This window comes from Poecilia reticulata, linkage group LG12, assembly GCF_000633615.1.
Source record: "Poecilia reticulata strain Guanapo linkage group LG12, Guppy_female_1.0+MT, whole genome shotgun sequence".
Taxonomy (NCBI): Eukaryota; Metazoa; Chordata; class Actinopteri; order Cyprinodontiformes; family Poeciliidae; genus Poecilia; species Poecilia reticulata.
The window spans coordinates 12,421,897-12,438,603 of NC_024342.1; the positions used below are offsets into that span (position 1 = coordinate 12,421,897).

Below are 16,707 nucleotides of genomic sequence, written 5' to 3' on the forward strand. Positions count from 1 at the left end.
AATGTCCTGCTAAACCACATTTACCAACGCACACACACACACACACACACACACACACACACACACAGACACACACACACACACACACAAGTTGTGCTTTAGTCCTGGCTTGATTTGATCTAGAGCTAAAGCCACTCACAGTCTTCATTCATTCATGTCTCCATTTACTGACACTCTAAGATGGTTGGAGGGAAAACCACAGCCGACTGAATAAACAGATGAACCAAGAATTCTAAAATTGGCGGCCCAAAACGAACAAAAACGTACATATTGAAGGACGATAAAAGGGTCTCCAAGGTTAATCCCTAAATCCGGTCTTGTCCCTCCTAACATGGATGATAAAAGGCAAAACTAAGTTTTATTTCCTGTGCAGAATCAGCTTTGTGGATGTTTTTCACAGGAAATAGGGCAGCTCAGAGACAAACTGGAGAAAAAAAAAACGTGAGCCCTGACCCACACGAGAAGTTCTCATAGCCAAGAGTAATTTAGAGAGATCAGCTAACCTAACATGCATGTGTTTTGAACATGATGAGATTATGCAAACTCCATGTAGCAAAGAAAGACCCCTGACTAGAACATGAACCTAGAAACGTCTGGTAACATTGCAAATTAATGTCATTTTTACATCAAATCAATGGTTATGCTTGTTAAGTGTGGTGTATATTTAGGTTCAGTCATGCTGAGTTTATAATTTATAGAAACACACATCTGGACTTTAACTGGGACATTTAATCTCTGATCTAAACTATCATTGCATTGCCCTGCTGAAGGGTCAACCTCTCTTTCCGTCTCAGATCTTTTTGCAGCCTTTCACAGCTTTTCCTCCTCCATTGCTATGTGTTTCCCTTCGTCTTCCAATCAGCTCTGAGCAGTTTCCCTTTTTCCTGACATGGATGATACGTTCAGAGCGAGGTGCAGTCTTCGTTTTCCGCCACAGACGGTGTTTTGCGTGTGGTGTCGGGATCCCTGCGCTGTGGGGAGACAGTGTGTGGATACTTTCTCCTTCATGGTGTGATGGCGACACCGGTCCCAGCTGGAGCTCATCGGGTTCAATGAGGAGCTGCATTTAGATGAGCGGTTTCCCTGAGGCAGACACAGACGATTCCAACTGGTTCCACTGGGTTTTATTAGGTGGTATCAGAATAAGAGGGGTTGAATCCACACCGTTCGGAATTTAAACTGTATATAATTTTATCACTTTTTTTGTTGTTGTTTCTATGGTTATGCGCTGCGTTGTGTGAGTCTATGACATAAATTGACTCTAAAATATATTAAGGTTTTCTGTTGTTAAAATGTTCAACGGGTTCGGGATCTATAATTATGGTACGGTATCATGCTGAGCATTGTCCAATGCAATAGATTTATATTTAGACACGGACGGAAACAAACAGTTACTGTCAGTCATAAAGGTATCACCGACAGTAATGCGACCTAATTTGCATGCTTTAACACACCTTTGATAGGTTTTGGTCACTAATGTCTTTAAAAAAAACACACACACATTTTTTGACACATTTCCAAAACCAAAAATAGCCATAATTGCCTTAATCTCTAAATATCAACAATTCATTTGGCCAAAATTATCTTGGTCTTTGTTAAGAGAAATTAAATAATTTCAGGATTTTTCTCTCTTACAGAAAGGTAGATGAGGAGAATTAGTGGAGATGTAGTTAAGAAAACTTCTGGATAAGTGTTCAACACAACTACATTTCCAAAGAAAACCCCCCAAAAATATCTGTTCACTTAGATGTAAAGCTTTCCTCTGAGCCGGACATGATGTTGAAGTTTTGACTCATTTTGGCACGTCACCTTTGTGTAAACGTCTTTCTAAGCACCAGCCTGTGATATTATCCAGCAATGAGCTCATGCCCAATTTGCAAGACAGTATTTATAAGCGGAGGGCATTAAAACGTATCGCTTCCTTCTGGTTATGATCACAAGTTTCCTGCTTGTTCTCGGAAGCTAAACATTTGTATTTTGCTTGAAAATGAGATTTGCATGTTGTAAAAAAAAAAAAAAAAAAGGACAATGTGCTTGCAGAAGTGTATGTTTGGGCAAAAAAGCTTTGGATGTGATCTACCGATTTCATCCTGAACTGCTTTGAATATTCAAAACATGAAAAGAAATTTGAATAGTGGAGTTTTTTTTGTTGTTGCATGTGAGTGAGACTGAATTAGGTGATATCTGTTTTGTTTTTTGTTTTTTTTTTGTTTTTGGCTTGCAAGCTAAAAACAATATAATGAAAGAAGACATTATCTAAATGCAGATCTGATTTCCATCTTTATGGATTAGGTGATTAAAACATTGTCACAAATCCTCTATCTATGTCACTTTGAAAAAAGTATTGTCCCCCTTTTTGTATGTTTGCTAACAATGATTTCATTTATTGTGGAAAAACCCTATTAAAACCAACTGGGCTTGACGATTATATAGATAATGTTTAATATCAAAAATAAAATCTGAAACAATTAAACAGAAGTTCTAGTTTGTTGATTATTTCCCCCGATGATGTTCCAACATTTATTTTATTGTGTATTTGTCTCTCTTCTTTTAAGGACCAACTTTCACCCTAAAAATGATTGCCTATTTCACCTATTTGCTCTTTGTTGATCTTCTCAGTCAAATACAACTTTAACCTGAAAAATAAACAAAACATTCTTCAAACGGAAGCTACGTGACCTTAGACATCTTTAAAAAAAAATGCTACGCTGCAGAGGAAAAAAAGAAGACCAGTAAGGGTTCATAGTAAGTAGGCAGGAGTGTGATGCATTGAAATTAGGATAAATACTTTGTGACCTTTTGAGCAAATTACTTATTAACTCTCACAGTCGCCACAGACTGCTTTGGGCAAACAGGATGAAAAACAAGCCTGCAGAGTTTTAGCCTTAAACTCTGCTGTGGAAGCTCTCTGAAATGTCCTTCACACAAAGATAAATCGTAGAACAATGACATATATATTTTTTTGTAGACATAATATTAGAAGAACATCTCAAACAAAGTTTGAGATGAACAGTAAATTCACTGTTTAGTAAACAGTGAATTTACTGAACGTTCTCTCATATATATTTTAAAATGACCCTGACTTAGTTGCATCTGGATGGATTACTTTCTTAAAACATCCAGTTATTAGCAGGCTCAAATAGTAGCATACTAGTCAAATATCACAGAAAGAAATACAATTATTTTGGAGGAAATTATACTTTAAGGTTTCATCAGCTCTACTGAGTACACAAAACAGCTATGAAAACTCATCTCGGTGCTGCAGCAGCATCAACGTGTCTCCAAGAGAAAATATAGATCAGATCCAAACAGAGTAACAGCCCCCACCATGCCACTTCTCGCCCACTTCTGCTGCTGAGCCCATTCCGTTTCTCTCTCCGCTGCCCTCTTTCTATAACAACCGTTTTCTGTCCTTTATTTTTAATGCAGCTCTAATCTTTCGTTTTCACTTGGACTCTTTCTGCCTGTCTGACGATAAACACAAATACGTGACAAAACGATACCAACTGATTCATGAAAACGCAGTAGTCAGTCAGTCAAAGCTTAATCGTGGATTATGGGATTAGACAGAGGGAGAAATTCAGGATGTGTGTACGTAGACGGGTGCAGCGATACAAGTGGATGCTGGTGCGTTGTTTGTATTGACACGTTAGGCTAGCTTGTCTTTACTGATTTGGATTTGAAAACACCGACCTGCTAACTGTTCTATTGATTACTCAGAGTTCATTAGCTGGGCCTGCAGACAATTAGTGGCTTTTATTAGACACAACTGTTACTATCAAAAGGAATAGTTCAGTTCAGGTCATTTCTCATCAGGCTGCAGGGCTTACAGCAAAACCTAAATAAAAGATTAACGCAGCCACCAGGCTTGAAACAACAACAGAGCCTTAAAGGGTTAGGGCAGTTCATCACTTTTTGATGTTAGGGGTTAATCAATTAATATATAACTTGCAGAAGATACATCTTTTGTTGTTTTCCTTTTGTTGTTGTTGCTACAAATCCAGATTAGTTGAACCTACTGGTTCAAAACCAGTACAAATTTCCTTTAAACAGCCTCAAAACACTCTAAAAAATGTCAGAATGGTGTAAATAAAAGGAAATATTCGACCAAACATGATTAGTTTATCCTGTGTGAAACACATTCGTGAGAAGGATTTCTTCCCCGCCCCTAGCAGATTGAAGTGCAGTACTTCAAATCCTCTTTTATTGATTACAAAGCAGCATTTACTTCAATGCATATTTGATTTGCATGGAGTTTTATTTTCCCGTCGGATGCTGGTTCTGACTGGAGACACTTTATGTGTTTTGTTCTCAGTACCATGTTTTGCCCAGGAGGGTAAATGATGGCGCACCGCCTCCCACCTCCTTTTCCAGTGGAAATCAGAATAGCTTCTGAGTGAGTAATTATTTAGTGGCATTAACCCACAAGATGTATTATTGCAGGAACCGGTTAGGGTACAAGGAGCACTCTGTGTGGTATGTCTCGCTCAAGGACAAGAGGACATGAGGATGGCAGAAATTAATGTTTGATAGAGGGAGTGCTCCGCCAGCTGTGGCACAACGGTAAATTGTTACATTCTCCAATAACCTCGGTCTGCTTTAGGTATATGAGCTGTTTTTTTTTTTTTTTTTCCCCACCTGTGCTATAAAATAAAACCAAATGGAAGTGGCGCGTTTTGTGTCACACTGTCATTAGGCCTCTCCTATAAAGATTTCTGCCTCAAGGTCAAATTCAACATTGCACAATGTCACGAGAAGAATCCCGGATGCTGTTTGGTTGCATACTAAACTGTGTTGTGCTATTTACTGAGAGGACAAAAACGGAGCAGCTACGAGAGGAGGAGAATGATAGCTGTTCACCCCGTCCTCTCCCTCTTGTCCACCGTATTGACGGATGACGGAGTGCAGATGGGGGATGTGATGTGAGGGGATGAATGGATGGACACCACAGAGCAGCGGGAGGGAGAGAGCGATGACATCACCGCAGAGTCTCTTTCCGGCCAATCCCCTCGGAGTCCCTCCCCGCCCCAACTCCCTTCGCTCTCCACCCTCCCACACCTCTTTGTTGTTGCTACGGCAGCAGCACCGTCCCGCCTGGTTAAGGCAATGTTTGGGGTTGATAGTAATGCAGCATGGTGCACATGTGATGCGTTAGTATCTGCAGTCCAGCAGAAGAAGTCGTCTCCTGTCTTTGCTGATCATATTCTATTGGATCCAGTCATCCATTTCTACCTCCGACTCCTTTGCTTCGACTCCTCTCCCTGCATCGTTCTGCCTCTCCATCTTACCATGTCAGAGTCATTTTTTCCCAGTATTGTTGTTTCTATTGCCTGTAAAATGAAAATAACAGAATCAGTTATTGGCACAAATTAGGACGCACACAGAAAGGACAAACTGGGGATCAAATCCGAATACATTTAGTTGGTATTCAAACAACGCTCGAATACAAATGTGAGATAGTGCGATGCTATTTCAGCTGATGAATATTCCAGATTTTGAGAGCATTGATTGTAGTGTGCAAAAGTTTTAAGTCACTCCTTATCTAAGGTCTTTTTTTTTTTTTTTGCTTTTCTTTGACATATCTTGAAGTCTGCTCAAAGAGAAAGTGGACAATTAGAGTGACAAAAATAAAAGTTATATAAAACACTGGACCATGATAAAACATTTCAAGATGTTTAAAGATAAGGTGAGATTTTCGCCACAGATTTCAACTACAAATAAATGTTATCTTTCACTCAAATAATGTCATTGTTCAATTAAGTGTTTTGTGTTGAAACGTTGCTCTCACTGTACAGTAATTTGATTGTATTCTGTTTTTTGAATCTACTTTCCTTGAGTGCCTGTCACTTTGCTGCTGTTGCACAGAAATAAAGGATATTTCTGTTCCTCTTTTTTCTGTTCCTCTTTTTGTAGTAGATTGACTGTTATATCTGTCAAATTGTGTTGTTAAGAAAAACAACTGCATGCGTGACAGGCTGATAGCAGTGAGGCTGGCTTCTTTCTGAGCTGTAAAAACATAACAATAGTTCACCTCTTGAGTAATTCATGGGTTCGAGGTTCTCGTGATAAGAAGCATTAGAGCCACTGGGACCTTTCTATTGTAGCAAATTATGTTTGCTTGTAGAATTATCTAATTCTGTAGAAAAACACAGAATTTCGAGGTTTTACAAATGTAGTTTAAGCATATCACATATATGCCACTGCCATGAACTTCTGCCGTGTTTTCCTTGCATCTGTTGTTTTTTATTTGCATCTGACAGTAAGACATGACTCAATTAGATGGRAGAATTTGCAATATAAAMTAGTGATTACATGAAAAATGCCTCTAAGTATTTCAAACTTGACTAGACTGTGAACATTTCAAAGCTTCTAACGCAGATTTGTATCTGCATATAAATCATAAATCAAATACATTTGCATATTTACCCACCCATAGCAGGTCCCTCCACCTGCTTCCTCTCTCTCTCTCTCTCTCTCTCTCTCTCTCTCTCTCTCTCTCTTTCTGTCTCTCTCTCTCTCTCTCTCTCTCTCTCTCTCTCTCTCTCTCTTCCAGGTTGAGCTTGTTTTGCTTTCAGTCTGTTTTTGTCTGAATTCTCATCCTGTCATCTGCTGCCTCGCTGATCTCTTTCCCCTGTAACCATGGAAATGAGATCAACATGCAAATACCTGAGCACGCTCTGAGGCTTGTGTGATGGGAGATGCAAATTGCATCCGCTTGTAGGATTACACACCCACGCACACGCAGATGCGCGCTCAGACTTATGCACACGCACGCACATGCATGCAGGGACGTAAGCACTCCCACCTGCAGTCCCGTAGCGCCGAAAACAGACAGAGCCGGTGATATAGGTGAGCTTTAAATACTGCAAGATTAGATAAAGTGTTGGGGAATGTAATAAAACTTAGCACACAACAATGACTGTAATGATCTATGCATTTTTTTTCCTAATCTAAAGCAATTTATACTTAACTTCTTGTAGCACAAATAATATTAATGTTTAAGTTTTTTTTTTTTTAAATAAGTACAGTATGAAATACAAGAAGTTCATGTCTAGTGCATGCAGGAACATCTTACCACTTATGAGTCAAGCCTGTACAGACGGGTTGAAGTTTGGCGRGTCAGTTTCGGTTCTTAATTATGCTCTCTTCTAGGGTTCATCATACTTTTTTTTYCTAACAAATGGCACAATGGCAAACAGGGAGCACAGTAGAAAGGTCAGGAATAGAGTTGTGGTAAAAGCTAAAATTGTTGAGGGTGTGTTGGGGTTGTTTTGTTTGATCTTCAATTCCATAACATGTAGTATGGTGACTCATATGGGAAGGTTCTTAATTTAATGTTTTCAAGCTACGTAAGTTTTTTTTTTTCCAAACCTAAGTTTCATTTTTAGCCAAGAAAAATAGATCATTAAATYTTCCTTTGATGAGTCTGTGAAAAATAATATTGAATTAAGTTGTTTTGACATTTGGGATTGAGGGATAAACAGCAACCTTATCAGCTGATTTCCATTTAGTGGGCAAGAGTTTAAGAGCTGTTGACTTCTGGTGTTTCATTGTCGCCTTCAGTTTCATTGATGTCTTCTGCTTTTTCTTTTTTTCAATGAATAAACGGAAGCTCTGTGATTGGCTGCTGCTGGTTGACGTCACCTCCGCCGTGACGCGACGTACCCATTCATAAAAAAAAAAAAAAAAGAAAAACAAGAAAGAACAGTTCTTAGGATAGACACACAGAGAGGAGGAAACAAGAAGCTGAATGGATACGGTGATGCGCAGATAGAAGAGAGGCGCGAGASGGGAATCCACCACAGGATCGGTGCGCGAGCTTTCTTCAGCTTCGGCAGGCGAAGAGATAAACAGCAGTGAAACCCCCACCATTCCCTTATACACACACAATCTGCATCGAGGTGCCATGGAAGACCTGGGCGAGATGGACTGCACGGTGCTGAAGCGGCTCCTGAAGGACGACGGCGGCCGGTGCTTGGTGCTGGACTGCCGCTCCTTCCTCGCCTTCAGCGCCGGGCACATCCGAGGCTCCGTCAACGCGCGCTGCAACACCATCGTCCGAAGGAGGGCGAAGGGCTCCGTGCTGAGCCTGGACCAGGTCCTGGCCGGGGACGAGGAGGTGCGGGGCCGCCTGCGCTCCGGGATGTACTCCGTCGTGGTGCTGTACGACGAAAGGACGCCGGACTCGGACTCAGTGAAGGAAGACAGCACGGTGACCCTGGTGCTCAACGCGCTGTTCAGGGACTCCCAGGGAACACTGGTGTACCTGCTCAAAGGTAAAATACCTCCCATTTAGACCACCTTCACTCATTCACTTGGGGCTGACTACTATAAATAAATCAATAAATTAATAATAATAATAATAATAATAATAATAATAATAATGTTCACAGTTATCACAATTATTTGACATTATAATCGATTAACTGATATCGGATGATGACAGGTAATATGGAAAGATCCATATGTAAATATATTAATATAGTCAACCTCTCACATCCACACTCATCCACATCCACGCGTTCATAGCTCAGTGGCTGAGTGGATGAGGTAATGCTGATGCGTTGAAGCCACAGGAAAACCTCGGTGACACTCAGCACAGCCTGTATTATTTCACCAGGATTCCTCCGTTGGGAGTGAAAAGGGACAAACTGAAATGAATAATGATAATTCCAAAAAAAAAAAAAAAAAAGTGGAAAATTGGAAAGTCAGGTTGTCTGTTTTATATTCTGAAAGCAGAAGCTGCTGCAAGCCGTGGCGCATACCCCTTTTTTTCTGTGTGTGCCTGCATCCTAATGATGCAGACGGCTTGAAGCACAAGAGTCTGAGCGGCTGGTAAACATGACACATCATGGTTACGGTTTGACACAAGCGGCTGTGGTCAGAATGCAGTTGATTATTCCCGTTTGTAGGAAATGTTTTAATTCAATTGAAAGATGCTGGGAGATCCTGCTGCACATTCAGTTTGCATAACTTTATTATGATTATCTGTAAATGTGTTCATCAGACATTGTTATGATGGTTAATAATATTTTTTTTTCTTGTTTGTTTTTAGGGGGATATGACAGATTTTACGCAGAGTATCCCGAGTTTTGCTTAAAAAACAAATCATTGCCGTCCTTCACCAGCCAGTCCAGCATCGACTCCTGCTCATCGTGTGGGACGCCACACAACGATCAGGTAAAACCGTCACCCTCTGCTTCTATGCGTTTCCTAGAAAAAAAAAAGAAAAAAGAAAAAACGTAATCCAGTCAGCATTAAAAATATTTCCTTTTGTGATATTTCCTCAAATATTTAAAAATCAGAAATGTATAACATGACCTAATGTGTTTCTGCGTTTCAAACCAAAGACTAACAAGATCTGTTGAAATAATATAACATTTATCACTTAGAAGAAAACTGAAAACATTTCATGGTAGTTCTGCTCATAATAATAATAATCATCATCAGTTATCACATTCTTATCAATTTGGCTGTAATATTTACACATTTTGATTTTATTTTCCAAACTGCTACAATTACCAGTTTTACATTCACTTTATTTGCTTGATTTTTTTTTTTGTCTTGCAACATTTTTTCAACGTTTTAACGTCCTAACAGCAGATACGGTTACTCTTGTTTTTATGAAAACACTGACTACTTGGAAAATGTAATAACGTTTTCAGCTGGTTATTGTGCTAAATATGTTTTTTTTTTTCTTTTCGCTGTTCTGCTCCTTATGGTGAATCTGCTCTTCAATAGCCTGCTTTCAGCTCGTAAACACACATAACCTCCATGAGAGTGATTAGGTTCCAGCCCATGACTGTATTTGCTTTGCGTGACCGGAAATATTGATAAAGAGCTGTATTTATCTTTCACCAACGCAAGAGAAAAGTCTTGTCACCTAATTTTAACATGCAGGAACATACGTTGTTCTTACACAGTTTTCTGGAATCATCCAACCTAAAAAGTTTATGTCATCATTCCATATTTAATAATAATAAAAAAATAAACAAATAAATGTTACAAATCACATTATTATAACTAACAAATAAAATTTTATATCAGTTTAGCAGTAGTCTAAATCATTGTTGCTTTTTTGTGGTATGTTTAATTCAGGTTATTCTACAGTGAGAGTGTCAGACAGGCCTTCTGTCAGACAGATCCCAGGGTTATGAGTGCTTTATTGAAGGACTCATGTTATATACTAACTTCCATATTTTTTTTTTTTACCAGTCTTGAGGCAACTTTAAATTGATTAAAATGCTTAAAATAAGTCCCGCTAATGGAGTGGGCTGAAAGTTCGGCATCGATTCAGCTCTCCACGACTTCCTGTGACCTAGCTGGCCTTGTTTTTTGTCGGACAGTGATCTGTTTGTTTGAGCCTGCGGATTTTACGCAACTCTCGCAGTCACATGTGCTTTGGGTTTAATTCCCCTGGAATTCACGAGGCCAAGAGACTTAGACAACCCTGCTTCTGTGTGCATGTCTGTGTTTCTCCAAGAAAATCACTTCATTGTCCTGTCAGGTGCATTTTTTTTTTATATTAGTTTAAGAGAAAGATGCAACTTCCTGTGGCAAGTATGATGGAGTGACTGGCCGAGAGCGATGCAGCCCACTCTGCCCCTTCCTGCCCGGCATCTCTTAGCCATATTGATCATTTCCTGACTCTGTGTCAGTACCGAATTCGTCAGCGGCAGGGACATAAACAGACAGAGCTTTCTGTCAATAAGGGACGGCTGATGACCCATTGACCACTCAGGTCCGGTAAACGGGGGAATCAATGTTCATTAGGTAATGTGCTCACAAGGGGCTCGGAAACAAAACTCAAAGTGAGGTAGAAGTTTTCATATAGATGGTAGCCAACATCACATTTAATGTCTGATCAACAAGTCATAGTTTTCAAACAAGTCAAAGCCAAAACAACCTTTATGTTGCTGTTGATTTTTTTTTTCCATTCTCAAGGAAGTTTCATGATTATTCATAATATGTGTGCCAGCTCCCTTGCCTGGGCATTGCACAAGGCACTGAGATGCTTTTGCTTACAGAGGAGCAGCTGCAAACCCTGTCTGCTCAGAGCAGCAAAGCGATGAAAAAAACGCATTGAAAACACGCCGCTACTTCAGCTGAATTATGTGGCTTCGTCAGGGGATTGACATGACCCATAAATACACAACCCAAACAGTTCGACTGTGTTTCTCACACAAATAATAAACCCATTTCTATATAATAAGAAGCTTTGTTAATGCGATTTAGACAATATGAAGCTGCAGTCAAGCCACTGGGCCTCTGTGAGACATGAGACATTTATCACTAATTCGGGGACGGCTAGTGAAGATCTTCCTCCTGTTGGTGTCTCTCCAGGGTGGCCCCGTCGAGATCCTGCCCTTTCTCTACCTTGGCAGCGCCCTTCACGCCTCCAAGAAGGAGGTCCTGGACAGCGTCGGAATCTCCGCCCTGCTGAACGTGTCGGCCGACTGTCCCAACCACTTCGAGGGCACTTACCAGTACAAGTGCATCCCGGTGGAGGACAACCACAAAGAAGACATCAGCTGCTGGTTCCTGGAGGCCATCGAGTTCATAGGTCAGTGTCTGACGGGAGTGTGCTCGCAAAATGTGACGGGCCGCAGTGTTTATGTTTTGCTTTGTGCTGTGTGGATTCCGCACGGCGTGATGAGAATAGCAGTTTTCCTCAACGTTAAGGAAATGTTGAATTAAAACAACATCTTACATCTTCCTGATGATAAGTTTATGTTTTTTTCAAGTGCACTAAAATATCTGCACCACAAACTAGAACACACACGCTTGGTAAAATGTTGTTTTTGCCGCGCTTGTAATTTTTTTTTCTTTGTTTGTTTTTGAGTGCGTTATGTATTCAAGAGTGCTTTTATTTTGCATATTGGTGCTGTGCAGTACGAGTTAGTGTTAGCAAGGGCTCTGATGTCTATGCGTGTGTGTGTGCAGGTGAAGGTTGCTGTTATGCGTCATAGTTAGCTGCTGTGGGATTAGAGTCTGACTCATCCGGTGTTACCGAGTGAGCAAACTGGGGTTGGCTTTCAATCTGTTTGTATGAGAGTGTCTCTTTAATAGGGACAGCTATTAAAGATCAGTGAATTTCAATGACAGTGTACCTCTCGTCTAATTTGTCTGTAAAAAAATCGAGAAAATTCTTTAGAAGCACTGCAAAAATAAAACCCACCCTCACACTTTAAGGTTCAGACTTGGTGCATTCAGCCACACACGCTGAAAAATCTAGTTCTTGTAAATGCTGTAATCAAGCCATCGCCTAAATCAGGTTGTTTTTCTGTTGTTTTTTTTTTCACGAGAAAGTTAGAGCGCGTATGCACACCGAGACAGAGCCATAAATAGGCCAGAGGAGGAAGTGTGAAAAAGAGAATGATTCCAAATTTTGCACTTGTGTGTTGCAGTTACTGTAAATGTGATTTGCAGCATTCTCACTTTGAGGTTAGTTGTCGGTTTGAGAGCGCAGAGAGGCACCAAAGTGCGTAGGAGAGGAAAACGAAAAGCGGTTTTTAGGCGAGGCGTCACTGTACATCTGGTGTGATAGAAGCTACTTGCTGGGTGCAAAAATAATGCGCATAAGGGTGAGGAAAGGGTTAGAGGTTTTAAAGGATGACTTATTTTAATACACAATAAGCATTTAGTAAGAGATTTACTCAGTGGAAAAATGCATTGAAAGAGAAGAGATATTAGATAATTAAAGGAGCCAGTTATATTGACACCAGGGTTGAGTTGGAAATCTTTTCCCCTTAAAAACTAAAACATTATTTTTAACTATGTTATCTTTCTGATATTAAAATCTATTTGATGCTCCTAAACAACTAATTAAGCATGAGAAAAAAGCAAAACTAAGAAGGAAGAGTGGGCAATACTTATATTGTTTACCGTGATAAATTTCATATGGTGGTAAGAATTTTGATTTATTGTTATCGTGATAAATTCCAATTAATATTTAAAAATCCCCTCAAAACTGTGCTTGTTGTCAGGATTGATTGTTTTGCCATTTGTTCAATGAAAGCATCAATAAATACTAGTAAATTTGAAAATACAGTTACAGTTTAGTGATATAAATTATACTTGATGTGATTGGTATCCTAAAGAAGTGCATTACCAATTGGACTGATTTTCAAGAGCATTATTTGTGTTTGTGTTTGTATAACTACTGTGACACCCATTCACAGTAGTTACCTAAAAATGCATAATAAATAGTTATTATCGTCACTTTCATCGTTATCACAATAGTGCCACAAAATATCGCGATAAACCTTTAAATCCGTATCGCCCACCCTTCCAAAGAAGAGATCTGTACTTTTCCAAAGAACTGTATTTCAAAACAGGAAAGAAACCTGGGCCTTCTGTCAACATACATTTTGGTTGGAGATTTGATTGCTTTTATTGTCAGCAGTCGTCTCTGAACTGTGATCCATCTCTTTCCCCAGATTCAGTACGAGACTCAAGTGGACGAGTGCTGGTCCATTGTCAAGCGGGCATCTCCCGCTCCGCCACCATCTGCCTGGCGTACCTGATGAAGAGGAAGCGGGTGCGTCTGGACGAAGCCTTCGAGTTCGTGCGCCGCCGCCGCAGCATCATCTCGCCCAACTTCAGCTTCATGGGCCAGCTGCTGCAGTTCGAGTCCCAGGTCCTCGCCACATCCTGCGCCGCCGAAGCCGCGGCCACGGCGAGCCCGTTGCTCGGACCCAAGTCTACGGTGGTCAACAGCTCGACGGCCGTCACGCCCACGTCTCCGTTCATTTTCAATTTCCCGGTGTCGGTGGTGAACCCGGCCTACCTGCACCACAGCCCCATCACGACCTCACCCGGCTGCTAATGGACAGCGTTACCCCCATATCCTGACTCAAAGTGAGAGCGGACTGGGCTGGAGGAGCTCTCGGTGTCACTGACCTCTGCAGAGTGTCCGTAGTTCCACGACACAGAGGCGAGAAGTGTCACGGTGCCTGAAAAGGACCTTTTTTTTTCTTCTTCTTCTTCTTCTTTTTTAATTTCACAAACCAGCCAACACTCAGTCAGTTTTCACGAGAGATTTATTCCAGTTGACCAAAAACGAAATGTCTTTTCTGGACTTGTTCGTCATTCACACGGAGTGTTGGACTGACATTGACTCAAAGACACACTTTTTTTCCAACATGCACAGAGACACACTGACACACACACACACACACCCCCCCCCCCCACACACACACAGAAACCTAACACGGTGAGGCCTGAGCAGCAGCGAACCTATCTTCCCCTCTCCCACGCACACGTTCATGCCTGCCGACTGAATAAGCTCAGTATGAAGATAGCTTGTTTCTATGGAGACGAGGTCTTTAGGAGAGGAGATGGACACAGGAAGGAAGGGGGGAATTTTAAGCACTCCCTCTTTCCTCCTCGGGTGTCCCTCCTGTCGCTGGACAAAGGAGATGGATGGAGAAGGAAAGAGGGAGGGGAAAAAACGAGGGTGACAGAAAGCAGGAGCCTCTTCAGTGACAGGTGTTCTGCCGGGGATCCGACCGGAGCTTCCTGCCCTTCACACGTCCTCTTCCTCTCCTCTCATCTCCCTTTTCATCCCTTTATGTTTCCTCCCTCCTCCTCATCCTCTCATCTCTGCCTCTCATGTCAGACTTGTCCCCCTCCCTCTTTTTTTTCTTCTCTGCTCTTCGTCTTCTCACTGAGGAGGTTAAAAATAAATAGAACTAGATGCCAAATAAAAAGGCTGGGGCCCCTTGTAAATGGACTGGGAAACCCCTGACACCACAGAAAAACCCTTCTGCATCATCTATAAATATTTTTAGGCAAAAAGGGCTGAAACTTCTGGAAATAGGAGGTGTTTTCTGGCGGGAAGAATGACAAGATTTTGGGAATATTTTGCAGAAAAGTTGGGATTCTCATTTTAGATGAAACTCCCTGGAAGACAGCCTGTTAGGTACCATTCCTTTTAAGCGTGTGTGGTAAACTATTCATATTTTTTTTTTAGTTAAAACAAACTGGGTTTCACTTCTTCTCAGCAATGTTTTATCTCTTTACAGTGATTTGACATGAAGAACAAAGTGGCTCCTGCTTGGTGCCTTGAAAAAGGTTTTTTCAGATAAAAAGCAAACATAACCATCGGTGTCAGTGGATGGTCCATTAAGACGTTTGTGCCTTGTTCATTAAGGTATCCCCCAGTAAGTTTTTTTTTTTTGGCATTTATTTTCTGTTTTGTAACTACAAGACAGTACTGATGAATGTTTGGCAGACCCCTGAGAATCCTCAATAGGCATGGGCCGGTAGGAAATTCTCACAGTCAAGGTTTTGTGGAAGACTATCCCAAAAAAAAAAAAAAATAATAATAGTGTTAAAGTACAAGTAAATATCCAGAATAAAGACTTGCACAATTTTCTTGTTTTTCGTAGTACTTTATTAGACCTCATGGATGATTAAACAAATTAACTCACTTGCAAACTAGCTAACCAAGAACCAGAGCTAGAGTCAACAAGCTAATTTGTGTGGATTTACTAAATGTTGTTTTTAAAGATAAAGTTAGAGTAAACTTCAGGATTTAAACTTTTGATATTTGTAAAAATGTTTAGTTTAGTTTTAAAGTCTAATTTAATTTCAACAGCAAAATAACAGCTAGCCTACTAAAAGCGTGCTAGCAAGCTCCCAAATAGGCCCAGCTAGCACGTTGCCTTAAATTTCAATTCATCTTCACTAAACAAGTGGTACAATTCTTACACAAGTTTAATGGCACAAAGCACAGAAAGAGACCATAGGACAATTTATCTTTATAAAATATCAGCTTTTGATTCTTAATAAATTATGGGCGGTGTTCCTTCAAAACAGAGGAGTTTAGTTTTCTTGCAAATCTTCACAGGAAGTGAACAGAAACAGGTTGGGGATGGACACTGGTGCGTCACTCCTTTTTCCCTTTTTTTATTGGCATCTCTCAATAAAGACTTTAACCCCTGGGAATTATATGGAAAATATTTTACACGTTTTTAAATTCTATCTTTGTCATCCCTTAAGATTGGTACCCGACCCATGCCTATTTCTCATCAACATAGTAAATTAGCAATTATGGGTTATTAATGGTATTAAATCACACAAACGAGCACTTTTATATACATAGAAAAACACGATCAGGAATTAACTGTTGTACTTCAAAACCAGTCAAGCACAAAAAATACATCATTACATCACAATTCGTGGGCACTCCTGCATTACTAAAGTTTCAGGCTAAGATGAGCACTGTGTTAGACAAATAAAGGCAAAAAAAGTTCATTTTTATACTAGACTCAAAGCTGAACGCCCATACAGACTCACAAACATGTTTAAGGTTTCTACACTTTTTAAAAAAAAAGATTGTCAGCACCTCTTTCTCTCTGTGTAGCACTTTGAAGTGATGCAATACTGTATGTGTAATCTTATTGGTTGATTTGCACATCGTTGGTGATTCTGGACCGAGTCGATCTTTGTACTGAGAGATGGACAAAAAGGGGGCTAGTGGATGAAAAATGCAATACTTTGTACAGATGTGTGTAGTTTGTATCTGTACATCTTAATATGCCTCTCTGTGTTCAGTCCCATCTGCATCTCTCCGGTTCACCATGGCAATATCAACCCTTCAAATGGAAACATGTTTCCCCTCAGTTTCATTGTGGAATGAACGACCTGTGCATTTATTTATTACTGGAGATCTACTGTTGAATAAATAATGTTCTTACATAA

At 40.4% G+C, this 16,707-nt stretch overlaps 1 protein-coding gene across 1 annotated transcript; it reads left to right on the plus strand.

Annotated features, from left to right (window-relative positions):
• Window positions 1-7,661: 7,661 nt before the first annotated feature.
• Window positions 7,662-16,707, plus strand: dusp4 (dual specificity phosphatase 4). The gene is made up of 4 exons (XM_008423898.2): window positions 7,662-8,276; window positions 9,056-9,180; window positions 11,344-11,563; window positions 13,440-16,707. Exons 1-4 carry the CDS (start codon window positions 7,907-7,909, stop codon window positions 13,826-13,828), a joined length of 1,104 nt encoding a protein of 367 aa, XP_008422120.1. The 5' UTR covers window positions 7,662-7,906; the 3' UTR covers window positions 13,829-16,707.